The sequence below is a fragment of the Scyliorhinus torazame genome, chromosome 15, assembly GCF_047496885.1.
Source record: "Scyliorhinus torazame isolate Kashiwa2021f chromosome 15, sScyTor2.1, whole genome shotgun sequence".
In the NCBI taxonomy this organism is placed as follows: Eukaryota; Metazoa; Chordata; class Chondrichthyes; order Carcharhiniformes; family Scyliorhinidae; genus Scyliorhinus; species Scyliorhinus torazame.
Window position 1 is genome coordinate 176,770,924 of NC_092721.1, and position 20,105 is coordinate 176,791,028.

The 20,105-nt window shown below is 49.8% G+C and overlaps 1 protein-coding gene across 7 annotated transcripts in view; it reads left to right on the plus strand.

Moving 5' to 3' along the window:
• Window positions 1-20,105, plus strand: part of tsga10 (testis specific, 10) — a 261,516-nt gene that overhangs the window by 31,948 nt on the left and 209,463 nt on the right. For 6 of the 7 annotated variants that reach the window (XM_072477170.1, XM_072477174.1, XM_072477173.1 and 3 more), the window contains one exon: window positions 1,908-2,123. In XM_072477170.1, coding sequence (XP_072333271.1) covers window positions 1,908-2,123 — 216 coding nt within the window. Of the gene's footprint in view, window positions 1-1,907; window positions 2,124-3,100; window positions 3,209-20,105 lie in introns of all 7 variants that reach the window. The other variant, XM_072477177.1, reaches the window with a different exon arrangement.

The window sequence follows — 20,105 nt, forward strand, 5'->3', positions numbered from 1 at the left end:
ACAGCAGCCTCATGGCCATCTCCCAAAATATCTCCTGCCTAAGAAGCCATTCTCATCATGGGATTATTCACCACTCGGGAGTCCTGATTTATCGCACAACATGTGACCGTTACTCTGGCTGTGTTGCACTTAAAGGGGCACATTGGCTCTTCATGCTTTTCTAAATAATGTTGTTAGCCAAGTCAATAAAATGTCAGAAGTTCACTATTTTCACAAAGTATGAAATTGTGCAGCACAGAAGGAGGCCCCTTCTGCCTGTGCTAGTTAATCATCTGTTTATATTGATACTCTTCACTTTAGGTGTCCAGGGCAGGTATTTGTGCCTTACTTAGAGGAAACTCTCCATTTTATTACCCTGCTTCTCAATATTAACATCATATTCAGCTTGATAAATTGGAGGAACAAAGCCCACTGCATGGGACTTTTTTAAAATATTCGTTCATGGGGTGTGGGTGTCACTGGCTGGGCCAGCATTTATTGCCCATCCCTGAGGGCATTGAAGAGTCAACCACATTGCTGTGGGTCTGGAGTCACATGTAGACCAGACCAGGTAAGCTTGGCAGATTCCCTGCCCTAAAGGACTTTAGCGAACCAGTTGGGTTTTACGACAATCAATGGTTTCATAGTCTGGTCTTCTTTAGACTTCTAATTCCAGATTTTTATTGAATTTAAATTTCCCCATCTGCCATGATGGGATTCGAACCCGGGTCCCCAGATTATGCCTTTGGGTCTCTGGATTACTAGTCCAGCGATAATGCTACTACCTTCCACAGGTAAAACATTGGTTGGGGGGGGGGGGGGGGGATAGTGGCTGCCAAGAGTTTTTAAATAAGTTGGAATTCCCAGGAGATTGAAGACCTCCCAAATTCTGTAATAAGATTAAAGAAGCTGCTAGATGTGAAGGATTTGGAGCAGGTACAGAAATATACTAGAATGATTTTGTGAATGAGGGAGTCTGTTTGCGTGGATAGACTGAAGAAGGTGGGGTTGTTCTTCATGAAGCAGAGAAGGCGAAGGGGAAATTTGATGGAGATGTTGAAGTCATGAAGAGTATACATACTTTGTTTACTCTGCTTCAAGTGACCGAAGGATCAACAGCCAGAGGGAGCAGCTATAAGATGATTGGCAAAAGAACCAGAGATGACATGAGGGAAAAACCTTACCTGCTTAGGACTTTGAATGTCTTCTCTGACAATGGCGGAAGTAGATTGAATAGTACTCTTCAAAAGAGAATTTAATGACACTTGAAGGAGAAAAAGAATATCAGGATATGGGTGGCACAATGGCTAACATGGCTGCCTCACAGCTCTAGGGGCTGAAGTTTGATTCCGGCCTTAGTTGACTGTCTATGTGGAGTTTGCACTTTCTCCCCGTGTCTGCGGGGAGTTTCTATGGGTGCTTGGGTTTCCTCCCACGGTTCAAAGATGTGCAGGTTAGGTAGATTGGCTATGATCAATGTGCTGGGATAGGGCAGCAGAGTGGATCGAGGTAGTGTTCTTTCAGTGGGTCAGTACAGACTCGATCGGTCGAATGGCTGTAGGGATTATATGGGAGGGTGCGACTAACTAGATTGCTCTTTGAAAAAGAACCCATAGAGACTTGAAGTGCCTCTGCACTTTTCCATGACCTATATCCTGACTTTTTTGCGACGGGTAGGAATGAAACTACATGACGGTCAAAGATGTTACATATGTTCGGGCGGGAAAATGAAGCTGAGTCCACAAAATGCCAGCCATGATCTCATTGAATGGTGGAGGAGGCTCGAAGGGCTAGATAGATGGCCTACTCCTGCTCTTAGTTCTTATGTTCCTCGTTCTTATATACACTAATTGTTACTTCCTATAATGTCTTGGATGTGGGGAAGGGTAATTAGTGAAAAAGGGAAAGTAACTTTGTTATGCTTTCAGATTGAGCAGCTAGAGAAGACCAATCATACTTTGGAGAGGCAAATCCATGGCTTGTTGGAAAGTAAAGAAGATGTATCTTGCCAAGTAAAGAAGTTGACAAATAAGAACCAGGCGCTCTCCGAGGAAATTCATGAGATAGATCGATTAGCTGAGAGACTTGCAAAGGATAAAGAATTGGCACTCTCTGTTGCATGTAATGAAATAAAAATAGCTGAGGTGAGTTGGAATTTATTCACAGTGACAGATTGTGTCCTGTTGCATTTTGTTATTAAACTTTTAATTTCTTTTTAAAAATGCTACTTTTGAAAGAATAATTATGGCTTCCATTCAAAGCCTGGAAATAATGCCCTTTGTTCATCTAGAAATGGTGTAACTATGAATCCTAACTAGCAACCACTATCAGTAAGAAATATATTCTACTACACCATAGAAATTGATTTTAAAATTCTTGATGTAAAATATTTGATGTATTACTGATCTAACTATAGGTGTGAATTTGCAAATAATTAGCAATTGAAAAAGATTTTGCCTCTTGTTGCGGCACAAGGACACATCTGGAAAACCTGGGCCTGGGTGCTGAACTTGTGACTGGGTTGTGCTGATGTAAGTCCATGCTAGTAAAGTGCAAGCGTCTCATTAATTGAATAAAGATGTGTAACTCAAGGCAGGGCTACCCTCAGTTGCATTTTCTGATGTTTGCTTTTCAAATCCGATACAATATCATCGATATGTTACAATACAAAAGGGCGTACCAATATAAGCTGATTTCCTCATCTTCAATCAGCCTCACGGTTGGGATTCTTAATTATGTACATCATTTTGGTTAAGCAAGTGACAGTGCAGTTGCAGTTTAAGTTTGCTTTTCCATTTTGTAGTTTCCTTTTTTTAATCATGATGCAGAAATTATAGGTATTTGCCCCTGTGGCATAGGTGGCAATTACTCTGGGAATTCTTCTACTCTTCCAGAAGAAGTATTCTGTACACATTGGAGCCGGGTGGATGTATGAATGATGCCACAGTCGCTTGGTCATATCTGTGAGGAGTTCTGCCTTCACTATTTATGCTTCGCTGGGTGTGTGTGTGTGGGGGTGTCAGCTGAGTAGAGTGCATGAAACTAGTGCTCATCTTGGGTCACCATTGTAGTCTTTCCCAAGTTCAAGGATTTGATTCCATTTTTCATCACTTTTTCAAAGGAAAGCAATAGCCAAAGGAAGAATTTCACCTTGAGAGTTTGCGTTCCCAAGCGAGCAGAGCTTCATTGATGGTAGTGACGTCGTCATGTGGGCTCCTTTTACCATCAAGTTAGTATCATTGAGTACAAAGAGACTTTATTCCCTTAATGCCCAGGTTTATGTGATCATTAGAGCACTATATGTAGGCACTTGCTTGGTTCCCTCAAAGTAGGTAATGATGCAAATAATGTATGTCACTCAATGATCCCACAATCAGCCTTGGATTCTGGTTTAACGGCGCTACCCTTTTGACCAGGTGCAATCTCCAAACAACAGAATGAAAATCTATTGACGCATGTCTCAAGGGTATACAAATAGAGGATGAAATAAGATCTTTCTATCTGGATGGTTAAAGTGTTTTATTGTGTAGCCCAGTAGATGCATTGAAAATTAAAATAGCGAGGGCTACACGGTGGCACAGTAGTTACCACTGCAGCCTCATGGAGCCGAGGACTCGGGTTCGATCCTGGCCCCGAGTCACTGTCCCTATAGAGTTTGTACATTCTCCCCTTGTCACCCAAAGATTGGCCACGCTAAATTTCCCCTTAATTGGAAAAATTAAAATGGCCTCCTTAACTGAACATATTTCTGATACATAGATGATAGGTTTGCAATCATTAAATATGCAACTGTGTGTTAGCATTTCCTTATACGCCTTAATTCGCTCCATCTCATGCTCAAATTCACTTTTGAGATGGAGCAGTCTAATGTGCGAGTTGAAAAATCTGTTAATGGATTCTCCACTACGGTCTACCTCCAGTCTCCACCAGCCAATATACACATTGGGATTCATATGGCTCCACATGCTACAACATTGGCCGTATCACCATTCTTGTAAAGAGGGCTCTGCCACTTTCTCACCTTGCAAGCTTGATGCAGAAATATTGTCAAAGCTATCCAGTGGGGTAATGGCTGCCCTGATAAGATGATTGTTCCTTATTGTCATGAGGATGTGCTTCCTGAAGACATGGGCTGGGATTGTCCACTCCCATGGTGATAAGAGTGGAAAATATCGTGAGACTGCCAAAGTTTTACGTCAGCATGAAGGCTTTCCGCAATCATCCCCTCCTCCCCCTATCAGCGGCAGGTTGGGTTTCCTGTCGTTCAATGCCAAGAACCCCCCCCCCAGACAAGGTTGAACGCAAGGCTTCGGAGTAAAGTTTGGGACAATGCCTGTGCCTGAGTTTAGAGCTCAGGATGCAGGAGAGTGGCCAAAGCTGTGGCCACTCGATCATGTGGTGTTGTGGTGGCCAGGGCTTGAGTCAGTGGGTTTTGAGCGGCAGCTTCAGACGATGAATGGGCAAAGGCTGGTCCTTGGGAGATAGAAGCTAACCGTCAAGTATGTCTCTTTGAGACAGTACTGTGGAGAATTTATGAAATATGGAGTCTGGTTAACTCTTTTTATAAAAAAAAAATGTAAATTGTTTTTTTTAAATTTAGAATATCCAATTATTTTTTTTCCAATTATGGGGCAATTTAGCATGGCCAATCCACCTACCCTGCACATCTTTGGGTTGGTTGTACGGGTGAGACTCAAGCAGACACGGGGAGAATGTGCAAACTCCACACGGAGCAAACCCAGATACTTGGCACCGTGAGGCAGCAGTGCTAACCACTGCACAACCATGCCACCCTGGAACCTGGTGAACTCACCATCATTCTTCTTGTTCGTAGGCAGGAGGGAAGAAGATGTCTACCGCCAAAGGCAGGAGCACAACCTTGAAGAATAAATCATTGGTAGCATGGCCTGCTGTGCATGTATAGGATGTCGCTTGGAGGTGCCTCGCTAGACCAGGGTCTCCCAACTGTGTCTAACATATCTGCAATGTCCGAGACCCAGTGTCACCAAAGACTGCACGTGTCCAGAGAACTGGTTGGTCCCATCTGCCAACTTCTGAAGGATTTTGTGCCACATGAATTTGGAGGGCATCCATTGCCAGTGTCACTGAAAATTACAGCGGCTCTCCATTTTTATACCAGTGACTCCTTCCTGGGCACCACAGGTGACCTCCAAGATTTTGCAAGTCTCTGCCTGCAAGTGCATCCAGGAGGTGATGGACACAATCTTTGAGGGCACATGATTTTGACCAGGATCAGGCAAGCCAGGATGCAAGACCAATGGACTTTGTGTAAATCTCTGGCTTTCCACAGGTGCATGTGCCAGTGATGGCACTCAAATTTCTGTGGCATCAAACAGCGAACTACATGAACAGCAAGGGCTTCCACTTGCTAAATGTTCAGCAGGTCTGTGGCCACACTAAACATGTATATGCTCGATTCCCAGGGAGTGTACACAACTCCTACATTCTGAGCTGCTCTTAGATCTGTGACATGTTTTGGCATCCACAGCAGCTGCAGGTTTGGCTCCTCTGGGTCAAGGGCTACCCACTGAGGAGGTGGCTGATGATACCTGCACAGAAGCCAGAGTGCAGCTGAGACGAGATATAACTAGGCCCAAGCTGCAACGCACTTTGGAGCAGATCATTGGGATACTGAAGATTAAGTTCTGGTGGCTGGACTGGTCTGGTGGAGCCCTGCAATGCAATCCACAAAGGATTGTGGATTGCATTAGTCTGCATGTGGTCACTTGCTGCGCCCTGCACAAGCTGATGCTGCAACAAGGGGAGGAACTGCCTGAGGAGGAGATCGAGGAATTGCACGTTTTCTCCAATGAGGCAAATGTCAAAGGGGACGAGGTTGAGGAGTTCTTCAAGGGAGAGAATGTCAAAATGTCCAGACATTCTCCGTATGTGCTCATTGCCATGAATTTATGAAGAGTGATGAGGACATCCAGTGAAGACATCCCATCATCTTCACATGCCTTCTGTGAGCATTGCTCTCCTGTCTGACAGCATATCACTCTCTGATACAGTTCCTGTGACGGAGACCTAGCAATTGCCATTGTTCTTGCATTACAGAAGGATGAGGACAACTTGCAATTCAGACAAAGCATAGGTCCTCACAGAGCTTCCATGAATGTCTGACTCCTGTCTGGCTGATGGCAAGTCGCTTGCTCTCAATGACTAGGGTCATATCATGGCAATTTAGCAGAGAAGGTTTCACTTCTCCTGATCTAACGTCATCCTTTGTGAGCTGTACCCATGAGGTTCAGTGTCATCTGAGGCATATGGGATGGGGGACTAGCCACAGCTCTCCAAGGTGCAGAGCGTGCACACACAATGACTAGAATGAGTGACACCGAACCTTTTGCAACTAAAACTTGCCTCTGGTGCTTACCCAGCCATCCACAGTGGAGGTAGAGGCAACTCGTCTGTCATGCCTTGTTGTCTGTGATCACCTTGGTGGGCATCCTCCGAAGGGTGGGAGCCCTGGCCTGGTTTTGGCAGTGCCACACATTCCTCCGCCTGTGTAGCTGAAGCAGTTATGGGAAGAGGGGATTTGGATGAGAGGGATGTGCCTCGAGTCACATGGCTGGATATCCCTGGGGTGTGCCCCCTCTGATGATCCTTTTTATGGATGCCTCCGGACATTTTGTTTACTCCTCCTTGGGATAGAGGGGCAGCTAGCTTGAGCTTGAAGCTCCGGCCTCTGACATTGGCACTTCTGGGTCCCAGCAAGTGCCTGAACTATGGAGTGCATATCTTGTGGCAGTGCAGGACAAAGGTCCTCCTTTGGCGGCTGCCGCCCTAAATGTGTGGACCTCATTGCTTTGCAGTGTCGGCACAAACACCCAAGACATGAGGCAGACAGACTGCTCCATGCAGCCTTTCAAACTGATTTTCCCAAGTTTGCCTTTGGAGCTCCAGCAACTGAGGCATGACCAAGTCCAGAGGGATGTCATCTTACAGGAACTTTCACATCCACCGGAATCTCACTCACTGCCAGCACAAGGGACACCACCACCCTCTCTCCCACACATCTCCTTGGAGGGTTGTGTCTACATCATCTCACTGGTCCCACTCACCATCCACACATGCCAAAAATTCTCATCCATCTGCCCTGCTTTCACCCTCCCCATCTGTTTTCATGCAGGAAAAATTGGCTCACAAGGGAAGAGATCCCAGGCAGCTGAAGGGATGCTCTCTCTAGCTGAAGATCCTCATGGACCAGAGGAAAAAAGCCATCCAGCTGGCCGGGGAGGACGTCGGAGTGCTCTATGCTGATGGGCAGGTCAGCAGCAATAACCCAAGTGAGGATTCAGCACTACAACATTCATCAGAAAACAATGCTGTCTCTCAGGTCCCTGCCATGAATTAATGAACTCTCTTTCGCAGGGACACCTGGGAAAAATCAGAGGGAATCCACCAGCCAACACCTCGACTCCAACCCCAAGATCAGCACAGAAGAGAAATTCACAGAGCCCGAAGTGGAAGAACTGTCATGGCGCTGACCCACACCCTCCACTAGCGCAAAGACACTAGTTTTAGAGTAACCTCGGGGTCACAATTTGGGGGGGTCACAATTTGGTGAGCACATCACAATGTCAGATCCACAGGAGGCGGAAGCACGGACTTCAAAGGTGCCAGAACTCATCTCCTGGTGACCGGCTAAGTGGGGTGGTCTTTAAATGTAGTGCCCTGAAGATTGCAGCCCATGAGGTGATGGCAGGGCGGACAAATCAGAGGTTGCCCTGCCAGCGATACAGCATGGAACCATGGGTGAAACTTTCTAGCACTATTGCCACACGATATTACATTCTGCAGTTCAGGTGGGACATTCTTCACACTTCTGGATTTTCTTCGCACCACAGCAATGGCATTGTAAAATGGCGATTGCTGTCCTATCCGTGAACTTCCTTGTTTGCTTCTGTGATGGAAGACAAACAGAAACTTCGGCAGCACCACGTTTTAACTGTCTGGACCTTTCCAGCCAGTGACAGCAGCAAAGCATCCCACCTCTTAAAATCCTCCTTCAGCCCCCTGCACCGGACTCGCAAGTTCAACCTGTGCACTGGCCCAACTATACGCCACTCATATCCTCGGATATCGGAAACCCGCCCCGACAGCCAAAATGGCAACTTCTCCAAACCTTTACCCCTCGGTCCAAGGAAGAGGCATATAAATTAGATAGGCAAAGGCAAACATTCAAGGAGTGCATGGGGGAACTGCAACAATTGTTTGTTCCTGTCTGGCACAAAAGTAAAACGGGAAAGGTGGGCAATCCATGGCTTACAAAGGAAATTAGAGAGAGTATTTGATCCAAGGAAGAGGCATACAAATTGGGTGAGAAAAACAACAGGATTTTGAGCAGTTTAGAATTCAGAAGAAGGACTAAAGGATTGATTTAATAAGGGGGGGAAATAGAATACTGGAGTAGGCTTGCAGGGAACAAAAGGTGCTATAGGTACGAGAAGAGGAAAAGATTGGCGAAGACAAATGTAGGTCCTTTATAGTCGGAAACAGGGAAATGTATAATGGGGGAATGAAGAAATGGCTGAGCAACTAAACATATACTTTGGTTCTGTCTTCACAAATGAGGACACAAATCAGATGCCAGAAATATTGGGGATCGCAGGGTTTAGTGAGAGAGAGGAACAGAAGGAGATCAATATTAGTAGAAATGGTGTTGGGGAAATTAATGGGACTGAAGGCTGATAAATCCCAGGGCCTGATAATTTACACCCCAGAGTACTTAAGGAAGTGACTTTAGAAATAGTGGATGCATTGGTGATCATTTTCCAGGATTCTATAGACTGTTCCTGCAGATTGAAGGGTAGCTAATGTAACTCGACTATTTAAAAAGGGAGGTGGAGGAAAAACAGGGAATTATAGACCAGTAAGCCTGACATCAGTAGTGGGGAAAATTCGAGAATCCATTATCAAAGATTTTAGAACTGAGCACTTAGAAAACAGTGGCAGGATCGGACACCGAGTCAGCATGGATTTAGGAAAGGGAAATCATGCTTGACAAATCTACTGGAATTCTTTGAGGATGTAACTAGTCGTGTTGACGAGGGGGAGCCAGTGGATGTGGTATATTTGGACTTCAAGGACTTCCGGTGACGGCGGGCGGGAGGCAGCCGCACAATGGAAGGCTCACGTTCGGGAACGGCATTTTCGGGGCTTTAAGCCTGGTCCCAGGGTCCACTGAGGCGGCAAAAGCAGGGAGAAGGCACAGAGGAGGCACAGTAAAGAAAATGTCGAGGGTGACCCTGAAGGGGCCATACCCATGAAAGGAGGATGGGTGCAGGGCAGGTATGAAGGTGCCTCTGGAAAGTTTGGGGGGAGGGGGAAGGGGGAGTCCTGGAAGGGAGGGGCCAAAAAGGGGGGTGGGAAGGCCTGAAAAGAGGGTCCCCTCAGCGACCCCATAGCAGGGTGTCATCGCTTGGGGAGTGTGGGGTAATGCCATATGGGTGGGGGAGGACCCACAAGATCACTTAGAGATCAGGGCACCCTTTCAAAATGGCGAACCCGATCTCTGAGGAGCCGGTCTGGTCAGTGAGTTCAGCTCCCCAATGATGAAAATAATTCTAAGGTTGGAATTTAACGGAAACATTTCTAATTGTGGCGGGTTTTGCAGGGAGTTTCCAGCTGGCTCTGCCGCTGAGTTCCCACCGCTATCAAACGACTCGTTCCCCCAACTCCCAAGTGAGGATACCTCGCTATGGGGTCCCTGGGGGACACCCTGCTTTGGAGTCCCTAGGGGGGCCCACTCCTCAGGCTCCCTCAAGCCCCCTTACAGCCCCCCCCCTTTACAGGACCTCCACCCCTCACCCTCCCAACCTCCCAAAAGTCCCTTCTTACCTGCACTCCCTCATCCTTCAAACACCCCCCCCCCCCCCCACCCATCACCCTCCTTTCATGGGCATGGCCATGGCAGTGTCACCCTGGCACCCTTGCACTGCCACCCTGGCACCCTTGCACTGCCACTCTGGCACTGCTCCTGCCAGCTTGGCAGTGCCAAGGTGCGCACATTCCGGGCAGATGACCAGGAGACCACCCTGCAGTATCTCTGGCCACCCAGGGGCCTCAATGAACCGGAAGTTCCCTCCCACCCCCCACCCCCTGAAGCCTCAGATGGACCGGGAGACATACCCCCCGGGTAAATCCCGGAAGTGCGATTTAGCATGGCCAATCCACCTAACATATTCAATAAGATTATGGTGGATGTGATTGTAGCCTCATCCCCCTCCCCTATAGTTCACAAATATATCAACCTCAGCCTTGAATGTTTCAACAACACAGCCTCCACTTCCCTAGGATAGAAAATTCCAAACATTCATGAATCTCAAAAGAAATTCCTTCTCATCTCCGTCTTAAATGGGAGACCCCTTATTCCCTAGTTCATCCTTGCAGCATCTGCATTGTTGGTCCCCTTCAGAATCTTACATGTTTCAATAAAATCCCGTCCTAAATGCCAATGCGTATAGGCCCAGCCTGCACTGCCTTTCTTCATAAGATAACTTCTTCATGCGAAGAATCAACCTAATGAACTTTCTCAGAATGTCCCCCAATGGAAGTATATCCCTTCTTAAATTTGGACACAAAAACTGTACGTAATATTGCAGGTGCGGCCTCACCAACGCCATTGCTATAATAAAAGGTTAGGGATCAAGGTTATTCCATGGTTTTGAACAAATAAAATAAATTTTACTCTACAAAGGTCAGAAGAGTAAAATAATCTGCAACATATACCTTGGCCGGGATTCTCCGTTGAGAGTCAGCCCCGCTACCGCTGCCAGTGAGAACGGAGAATTTGGCACTCAGCCAAAACTCCATTGACTGCAGTGGGAATGGAGAATCCCATCGGTGTGAATGAACTGAGAATTCCGCCCCTTATAGTCTGACATTCTAGAACGAGAGGTCGTAGTCTTAGGATAAGAGGTAGAAAATTTGAAACAGAGTGGAGGAGAAACTACTTCCCCCAAAGGGTTGTGAATCTGGTATTTGCTACCCCAGAGTGCGGTGGATGCTGGGATAGTGGGTAAATTTGAGGAGTTAGACAGATTTTTAATTGGTAATGGGCTGAAGGGTTATGGAGAACGGGCAGGACAGTGGAGTTAAGGCCAGGATGAGATCGGCCATGATCGAATGGTGGACCAGACTCGATAGGCCAAATGGCCAGAATTAAAATGAGTTAAATATGAATTCGGAGGTCTTATGGTGCAGTGGGTAGTAGTCCTGTCTCTGAGCCAAAAACTCTGGGTTTGAATCTCACTCGAGGACTTGATGGCCAAGGGAGGTGCAGTTAAACAGTTTGAGTGTGTCAACCTGCAAATCCTTCCAAACACACCAATGGCTAGCGGTAAGTGCGGGAGAGATGCCTGGTCAGCCACACTTCATGTGGAATGGCACCCCTCAGGCCACAAGTCCCTTGCAACAGACTAACAGCTTGTATTGGGAATTACTAGCTATGGAAACAGACAAAATCTGTCTCAATGCACCACAAGGTGCTGGAAGAGAACGGGAATAGAAATAGAATCAACAAGCAAACTGTGCGGACTTCGGGGGACGGCGGGCGGGAGGCAGCCGCGCGTTGGAGGGCTCCCATTCAGGAACGGCATTGTCGGGGGTTAATGCCCAGTCCTAGGGCCAGCGAAGGCAGTAAAAGTCGGGAGACAGCACAGAGGAGGGGAATGTCGAAGACCAGCAAAAAAACGGCCGTGAAAAAAGCGGCTGAAAGTCCGTCGGAGAGGGGAAAGGTCACCGTGGGGTCAGTAAAGAAAATGGAGGCTGGAGCACCAGGGGAGGCCGCATTGCTTACGGCTGAAGAAATAACTAAGGTGATGGCTGCGAAATTCGAAAGGAAGTTTGCAAAATGCATGGAGACGGTGAGGAAGGAGATGAGGGAGGTTTTGAGTGCGCTAGTGGAGGAGGCGATTTCCCTGGTGGTGGCGAGCGCAGTGGCGGAGGTGCGAGAGCAAGGGGAGGCGCTGAAGGAAGTGGAGGAGACATTATTGCAGCACGGTGATCAACTTACCCCGATGGGGAAGGAGATGCGGAAGGTGATGGAGATTAACAAGGATCTGCGAGGAAAAATGGAAGACCTGGAAAACAGATCCAGGCGACAGAATCTGAGTATTGTGGGTCTGTCCGAAGGAGTGGAAGGCCCGAGGCCGACTGAGTATTTTGCCACTATGTTGGCGAAGCTATTGGGGGAGGGGGACGATCCCTCCCGATATGAACTGGATCGGGCTCATCGGTCGTGGAGGCCTGTACCAAAGGCAAGTGAGCCGCCAAGGGCAGTGACTCTGTGCTTCCGTAGGTACAGTGTAAAGGAGAAGGTCCTGTGCTGGGCCAAGCAGAAGTGGGTGGTGCAGTGGGCTGGAGCTGGTATACGTGTATACCAGGACTTTACGGTGAAGCTGGCGAGGAGGTGGGCTGCCTTCAACCGGGTGAAGAGGGCACTGTACATTAGCAAGGTGCAGTGCGGCATTGTATATCCAGCGAAGCTGAGGGTGACCTACAAGTTCAAGGACTTTTATTTTGGAACGGCGGAAGCAGCGGAGGAGTTTGCGAAGGCAGAAGGACTGTGGCAGAACTGAGAAATTGAGAAATGGCCATGTGCCGATGTAACCTCATGACTGTATTTTCTTCCGTTTTGTTTCACTGTGTGCGGGTGTATGGGCTAAAGGAGCCACTGTTGTATATATTTGGACAAGGGAAGTGATGGGAATTTCACTCGAAATGGGGGCTTTTTGGGGTGTAGGTGGATATGCGGGGTTTGTGTGCTAAAAGGGGATTTCTGGGCTTTCCTCGGGCCAGGCAAGGGGGAAAGGGACCTGGGCGGGGGCCTCCACGCTGGCCAGTTTAAGCCGGCCAGTGAATGGAAGTGAGGTGGGGGGAGGGGCTGCGGCCATCGGAGCCTGGCAGAACAGGGTCCAAGGGGTCTAGCCGGGGTGGAAAGTAGGGGGGAAGGAACCGAGGTTGGGGGGAGGAGTTTTACAAGAGGCAGTGGACGGGAGGAGTTGGAGGTGGGCGGGGGGGGGGGGGGCTGGTTACAACTCTTGGGTATCATGTATGGTACTCTTTCAGAGGTTGGATGGCGTTGAGTGTAGGGGGGCGGGGGAGTGGATTCCTTAGGTCAATGGTTACCATGTGCGGTCCCAAACTCCTTTTTCTCCTTTGTTTTTTGTTTCCACCGTGGGAGGGCTTGATTTATTGGGTGAATATATTGGCAGGTGGGCCGTTGTTTGGGGTGGTGGGAGGATGGGATCGTTGGTATTGTTAAGGGGATTGATTTTGTATTTGTTACCGTTTACTGTTTGTGGGTGGAGTGTAAATTTTGAAGGAAAATGTGAAAATGGAGAATTAAAACATTTAAAAAAAAAATAAATAAAAAATAAAAAAAATATTTGGACTTCAAGAAGGCTTTTGACAAAGTCCCGCATAAGAGATTAGCGTGCAAAATTAAAGTGCATGGGATTAGAGGTAGTGTATTGAGATGGATAGAAAACTGTCTGGCAGACAAGAAACAAAGTCTAGGAATGTCTGAGTCTTTTTCAAATTGACAGGCAGTGGCTAGTGGGGTACTGCAGGGATTGGTGCTAGGACCCCAGCTATTCACAATCTATATTAATTTATGAGGGAACAAAATGTCATATCTCCAAATTTGCAGATGACACAAGTTGGGTGGGAGGGTGAGCTATGAGGAGGATGCAGAGATCCTTCAGTGTGATTTGGACAAGTTGAGTGAGTGAGCAAATGAGTGGCAGATGCAGTATAATTTGGAGAAATGCGAGGTTACCCACTTTGGTAGCAAAAACGAGAAGGCAGACTATTATCTGAATGGTCGTACATTAGGAGATGGGAATGTGCAACGAGACCTGGGTGTTCTCGTATGCCAGTCACTGAAGGTAAGCATGCAGGTTCAGCAGGTAGTAAAGAAGACAAATCGTATGCTGGCTTTCATTGCGAGAGGATGTCATGCTTCAATTATACCGGGCCTTGGGTGATGCCACAGCTGGAATATTTTGTGCAGTTTTAGTCTCCTTACCTGAGAAGGGATGCTCTTGCTCAAGAGGGAGTGCAGCGAAGGCTTACCAGACTGATTCCTGGAATGGCAGGACTGATGCGTGAGGAGAGATTGAATCGATTAGGATTGCATTCACTGGAGTTCAGAAAATTGACGGGGAAAGCTCATAGCAACCTATATACTTCGAACAGGACTTGACAGGGTGGATGCAGGAAGGGTGTTTCCGATGGTGGATGTGTCCGGAACCAGGGGTAACAGTCTGACGATATGGGGTAGGACTGAGATGAGGAGAATTGTCTTCATCCAGAGATTGGTGAGTCTGTGAAATTCATTACCACAGGAAGTAGTTGAGGCCAAAACATTGCATGTTTTCAAGAAGCAGTTAGATATTGTGATATTGTGATATGCATAATGAAAGTTTGTACATAATGTTGTGCACGACCTCCAACCACTAGGTGGCATTGTAAACCCATATCGTCATCATGTGATTCGGGAGTGCTGGGAGAGGGACATAAGAACATAAGAACTAGAAGCAGGAGTAGGCCATCTGGCCCCTCGAGCCTGCTCCACCATTTCAATGAGATCATGGCTGATCTTTTGTGGACTCAGCTCCACTTTCCGGCCCGAACACCATAACTATTAATCCCTTTATTCTTCAAAAAACTATCTATCTTTATCTTAAAAACATTTAATGAAGGAGCCTCTACTGCTTCACTGGGCAAGGAATTCCATAGATTCACAACCCTTTGGGTGAAGAAGTTCCTCCTAAACTCAGTCCTAAATCTACTTCCCCTTATTTTGAGGCGATGTCCCCTAGTTCTGCTTTCACCCGCCAGTGGAAACAACCTGCCCGCATCTATCCTCTCGATTCCCTTCATAATCTTATATGTTTCTATAAGATCCCCCCTCATCCTTCTAAATTCCAACGAGTACAGTCCCAGTCTACTCAACCTCTCCTTGTAATCCAACCCCTTCAGCTCTGGGATTAACCTAGTGAATCTCCTCTGCACACCCTCCAGTGCCAGTACGTCCTTTCTCCAGTAAGGAGACCAAAACTGAACACAATACTCCAGGTGTGGCCTCACTAACACCTTGTACAATTGCAGCATAACCTCCCTAGTCTTAATCTCCATCCCTCTAGCAATGAAGGACAAAATTCCATTTGCATTCTTCATCACCTGTTGCACCTGTAAACCAACTTTTTGCGACTCATACACTAGCACACCCAGGTCTCTCTGCACAGCAGCATGTTTTAATATTTTATCATTTAAATAATAATCCCTTTTGCTGTTATTCCTACCAAAATGGATAACCTCACATTGTATTCCATCTGCCAGACCCTAGCCCATTCACTTAGCCTATCCAAATCGCTCTGCAGACTTCCAGTATCCTCTGCACCTTTTGCTTTACCACTTATCTTAGTGTCGTCTGCAAACTTGGACACATTGCCCTTGGTCCCCAACTCCAAATCATCTATGTAAATTGTGAACAGTTGTGGGCCCAACACTGATCCCTGAGGGACACCACTAGCTACTGATTGCCAACCAGAGAAACACCCATTAATCTCCACTCTTTGCTTTCTATTAATTAACCAATCCTCTATCCATGCTACTACTTTCCCCTTAATGCCATGCATCTTTATCTTATGCAGCAACCTTTTGTGTGGCACCTTGTCAAAGGCTTTCTGGAAATCCAGATATACCGCATCCATTGGCTCCCCGTTATCTACCGCGCTGGTAATGTCCTCAAAAAATTCCACTAAATTAGTTAGGCACGTCCTGCCCTTTATGAACCCATGCTGCGTCTGCCCAATGGAACAATTTCCAACCAGATGCCTCGCTACAAACAGGTCCCCCAAACTTCTTATCCCTGCCCTGTGCCACCCCGAAAACCCTCCATCTATTTTCCCTGGACAAACTGGTGGTTCCTCCGTATTGGGGTCCACACCGAGGCCCCCACTTCCCTCCTATGCCGCCTCCACTGCCCCCAGATTTTGAGGGTAGCCGCCACCACCGGGCCCGTGGTATACCTCATTGGAGGGAGTGGCAGTGCCGCCGTTGCCAGTGCCTCCAGACTCGTACCCTCACAAGACGCCATCTCCAGCCTCTTCCATGCAGCCCCCTCCCCCTCCATCATCCACTTGCGCACCATCGCCACATTGGCGGCCCAGTAGTACCCACAGAGGTTGGTCAGTGCCAGCCCCCCCCATCCCTACTCCGCTCCAGGAACACCCTTCTCACCCTCTGAGTCCCTCGCGCCCACACAAACCCCGTTATGCTCCTGTTGACTCGCTTAAAGAAGGCCTTCGGGATAAGAATGGGGAGGCACTGGAACAGGAACAAAAACCTTGGGAGCACTGTCATCTTACCTGACTGCACCCTACCCGCCAGGGACAGCGGCAACGCATCCCACCTCTTAAACTCTTCCTCCAATTTCTCCACTAGCCTCATGAAATTAAGTCTATGCAGGGCTTCCCAGCTCCTGGCCACTTAGACCCCCAAATACCTGAAGCTCCTCTCCGCCCTTTTTAGTGGGAGCTCGCCAATCCCCCTCTCCTGGTCCCCTGGGTGAACCACGAACAACTCGCTCTTCCCCATGTTGAGCTTGTACCCTGAGAAATCCCCGAACTCCCTGAGGATCCTCATTACCTCCGGCATTCCCCCCACTGGGTCCGCCACAGAGACAGCAAGTCGTCCGCATAGAGCGACACCCTATGCCCCTCCCCACCCCGCACCAACCCCCTCCAGTTCCTCGACTCCCTCAGTGCCATAGCCAGGGGTTCAATCGCCAGTGCGAAGAGCAGGGGGGACAGGGGACACCCCTTCCTCGTCCCTCAATGCAACCAAAAGTACTCCGACCTCCTCCTGTTCGTGGCCACACTCTCCATCGGGACCTCGTACAACAGCCTAACCCACCTGACAAATCCCTCCCCAAACCCGAACCTCTTCAGCACCTCCCACAGGTACCCCCACTCTACCTTATCGAAGGCCTACTCAGCGTCCGTCGCCACCACTATCTCTGCCTCCCCCTCCCTCGCCGGCATCATAATAACGTTCAGGAGCCTCCGCACATTCGCGTTCAACTGCCTCCCCTTCACGAACCCCGTCTGATCTTCGTGGATCACCTGCGGCACACAATCCTCAATTCTCGTGGCTAAGACCTTCGCTAGCACCTTGGCATCTACGTTTTAACAACGAAATCGGCCTGTAAGACCCACACGGCAGGGGATCCTTGTCCCGCTTCAGGATCAAGAAGATCAGTGCCTGGGACATCGTCGGGGGCGAAGCCCCCCCCCTCCATTGCCTCAAGTGAAGGTCCTAACTAGCAACGGGCCCAACAGGTCCACATATATTTTGTAGAATTCGACCGGGAAACCGTCCGGCCCCGGTGTCTTCCCCACCTGCATGCTCCCTATCCCTTTGGCCAGCTCCTCCAGCCCAATCGTGGCCCCTACTCCCGCCACAAGTCCCTCCTCCACCATCGGAAACCTCAATTGGTCTAGAAAGCAGCCCATCCCTCCCTCCTCCAATGGGGGCTCAGACCGATACAGTTCCTCATAAAAGTCCCTGAAGACCCCATTGATGCCAACCCCACTCCGCACCACACTCCCTCCCCTATCCTTAACTCCCCCGATCTCCCTAGCTGCGTCCCGCTTCCAAAGCTGATGCGCCAGCATCCGACTTGCCTTTTCCCCATACTCTTAAATCGCCCCCAGGGCCTTCCTCCACTGCGCCTCCGCCTTCCTGGTGGTCAACAGGTCGAATTCGGCCTGGAGGCTACGCCTCTCCCTCGACAGTCCCTCCTCAGGCACCTCCGCATATCTCCTGTCTACCCTCCCCATCTCCCCCACCAGCCTCTCCCTCTGCTCTCTCCTCTCCTTGTGGGCCCTAATGGAGATCAGCTCTCCCCTAATCACAGCCTTCAGCGCCTCCCATACGATCCCCACATGGACCTCCCCGTTATTGTTGGCCTCCAGGTATCTCTCTATGCTTCCTCGGACCCGCTCACTCACCTCCTCGTCCGCCAACAGCCCCACCTCCAAGTGCCACAACGGGCGCTGGTCCCTCTCCTCCCCCAGCTCTAGGTCTACCCAATGCGGGGCATGATCCGAAATGGCTATCGCCGAGTGCTCGGTATCCTCTACTCTCGCTATCACCGCCCTACTCATAATTTAAAAAGTCGATCCGGGAATAAGCCTTATGAACATGCGAGATGAATGAAAATTCCCTAGCCCCCGGCCTTGCAAATCTCCAAGGGTCCACTCCTCCCATCTGGTCCATAAACCCCCTCAGCACTTTAGCTGCCGCCGGCTTCCTACCCGTCGCCGGCTTCCTACCCGTCCTAGACCTGGAGCGATCCAGTGCTGGATCCAACACCGTGTTAAAGTCCTCCCCCCATTATCAGGCCCCCCACTTCCAAGTCCGGGATCCGACCCAACATGCGCCACATAAAACCCGCATCGTCCCAGTTCGGGGCGTACATGTTGACCAGCACCACCCTCTCCCCTTGCAGCTTACCACTACATACCTGCCGCCATTGTCTCACAATGCTCGACGCCTCGAACGACACCCTCTTTCCCACCAAGATCGCCACCCCCTGATTTTTGGCATCCAGCCCCAAATGAAACACCCGACCTACCCACCCCTTCCTCAATCTTACCTGGTCTGCCACCTTCATGTGCGTCTCCTGGAGCATGACCACATCCGCCTTCAGCCCCTTCAGGTCTGCGAACACCCGGGCCCGCTTGACCGGCCCGTTCAGTCCCCTTACATTCCAGGTTATCAGCCGGATCAGGGGGCTACCCCCCCCACTCCCCCGCCGACTAGCCATAACCCTTCCTCGGCCAGCCACGTGCCCGTACCCCATCCCAGTCCTCTCTTCTCGCTCCAGCTCCCCCTTGACCATAGCAGCAGTAACCCGGTTCCCCCATCCCCCACCCTACACCCTACAGACCCATCCTAGCTGCTTTGCTCCCCCCCCCCCCATTGCACTCCCGCAAGTCAGCTGACTCCTGCTGACCCCGGCCACTCACGCCTCTCCTTCGACTCCTCCCATTGTGGTACACACCATCCTCCTCCATTACCCAGCAGCAGGCTCTCCGCCTCCCCCTTCCATCCCAAGCGCGGGAAACAACCCTTGCTACCCCGCCCCGGCCCCACCCCGGCCCCGCCCCCTCCAGCCTTCAGCACGGGAAAAAGCCCGCACTTTCCACCTGCCCGGCCCCACCACCTCCTTTTACAGACCCAGTCTGCTCACCCCCGACTCGGGCCTCCCCCTCCCCCCGCGGGGCCCCATCCCCCCCCCCCTACTGGCCATCCACCCCTACTCCATTTACTTACCCCCCCCTCCAAGACCCCGCTCGACAGACCCAACCAAAACCGTGCCCAACCCACCCTAACCACCCACACCGAACCAAAAAGAAACAAGAGCAAAGAACCCCCCCTCAAAATGTAACACACCAACAGCAATCCCCAATCACCCACACCGACCCTCAGTTTGTGTCCAGCTTCTTGGCCTGAACAAAGGCCCACGCCTCCTCCGGGGACTCAAAATAATGGTGCCGGTCCTTGTAGGTGACCCACAGTCGCGCCGGCTGCAGCATTCCAAACTTCACCCCCTTCCTGTGCAGCACCACCTTCGCTCTGTTGTACCCGACCCTCTTCTTCGCCACCTCCGCACTCCAGTCCTGATATATTCGAACCTCTGCGTTCTCCCACCTGCTGCTCCTCTCTTTCTTGGCCCACCTGAGCACGCACTCCCGAACAGCGAACTGATGAAAGCGCACCAGCACCGCCCGCGGTGGCTCGTTAGCCTTCGGCCTCCTCGCCAGCACTCTATTGGCCCCTTCCAGCTCCAGGGGCCCCTGGAAGGACCCCGCTCCCATCAGCGCGTTTAACATGGTGACCAGATAGGCCCCCACGTCCAACCCCTCCAGCCCTTCCAGGAGGCCCAGAATCCGCAAATTCTTCCGCCTCGACCAATTCTCCATCTCCTCTAACCGTTCCTGCCATTTCTTGTGGAGCGCCTCGTGCGCCTCCACCTTTACCGCAAGGCCTAAGATCTCGTCCTTGTTGTCAGAGATCTTTTGTCG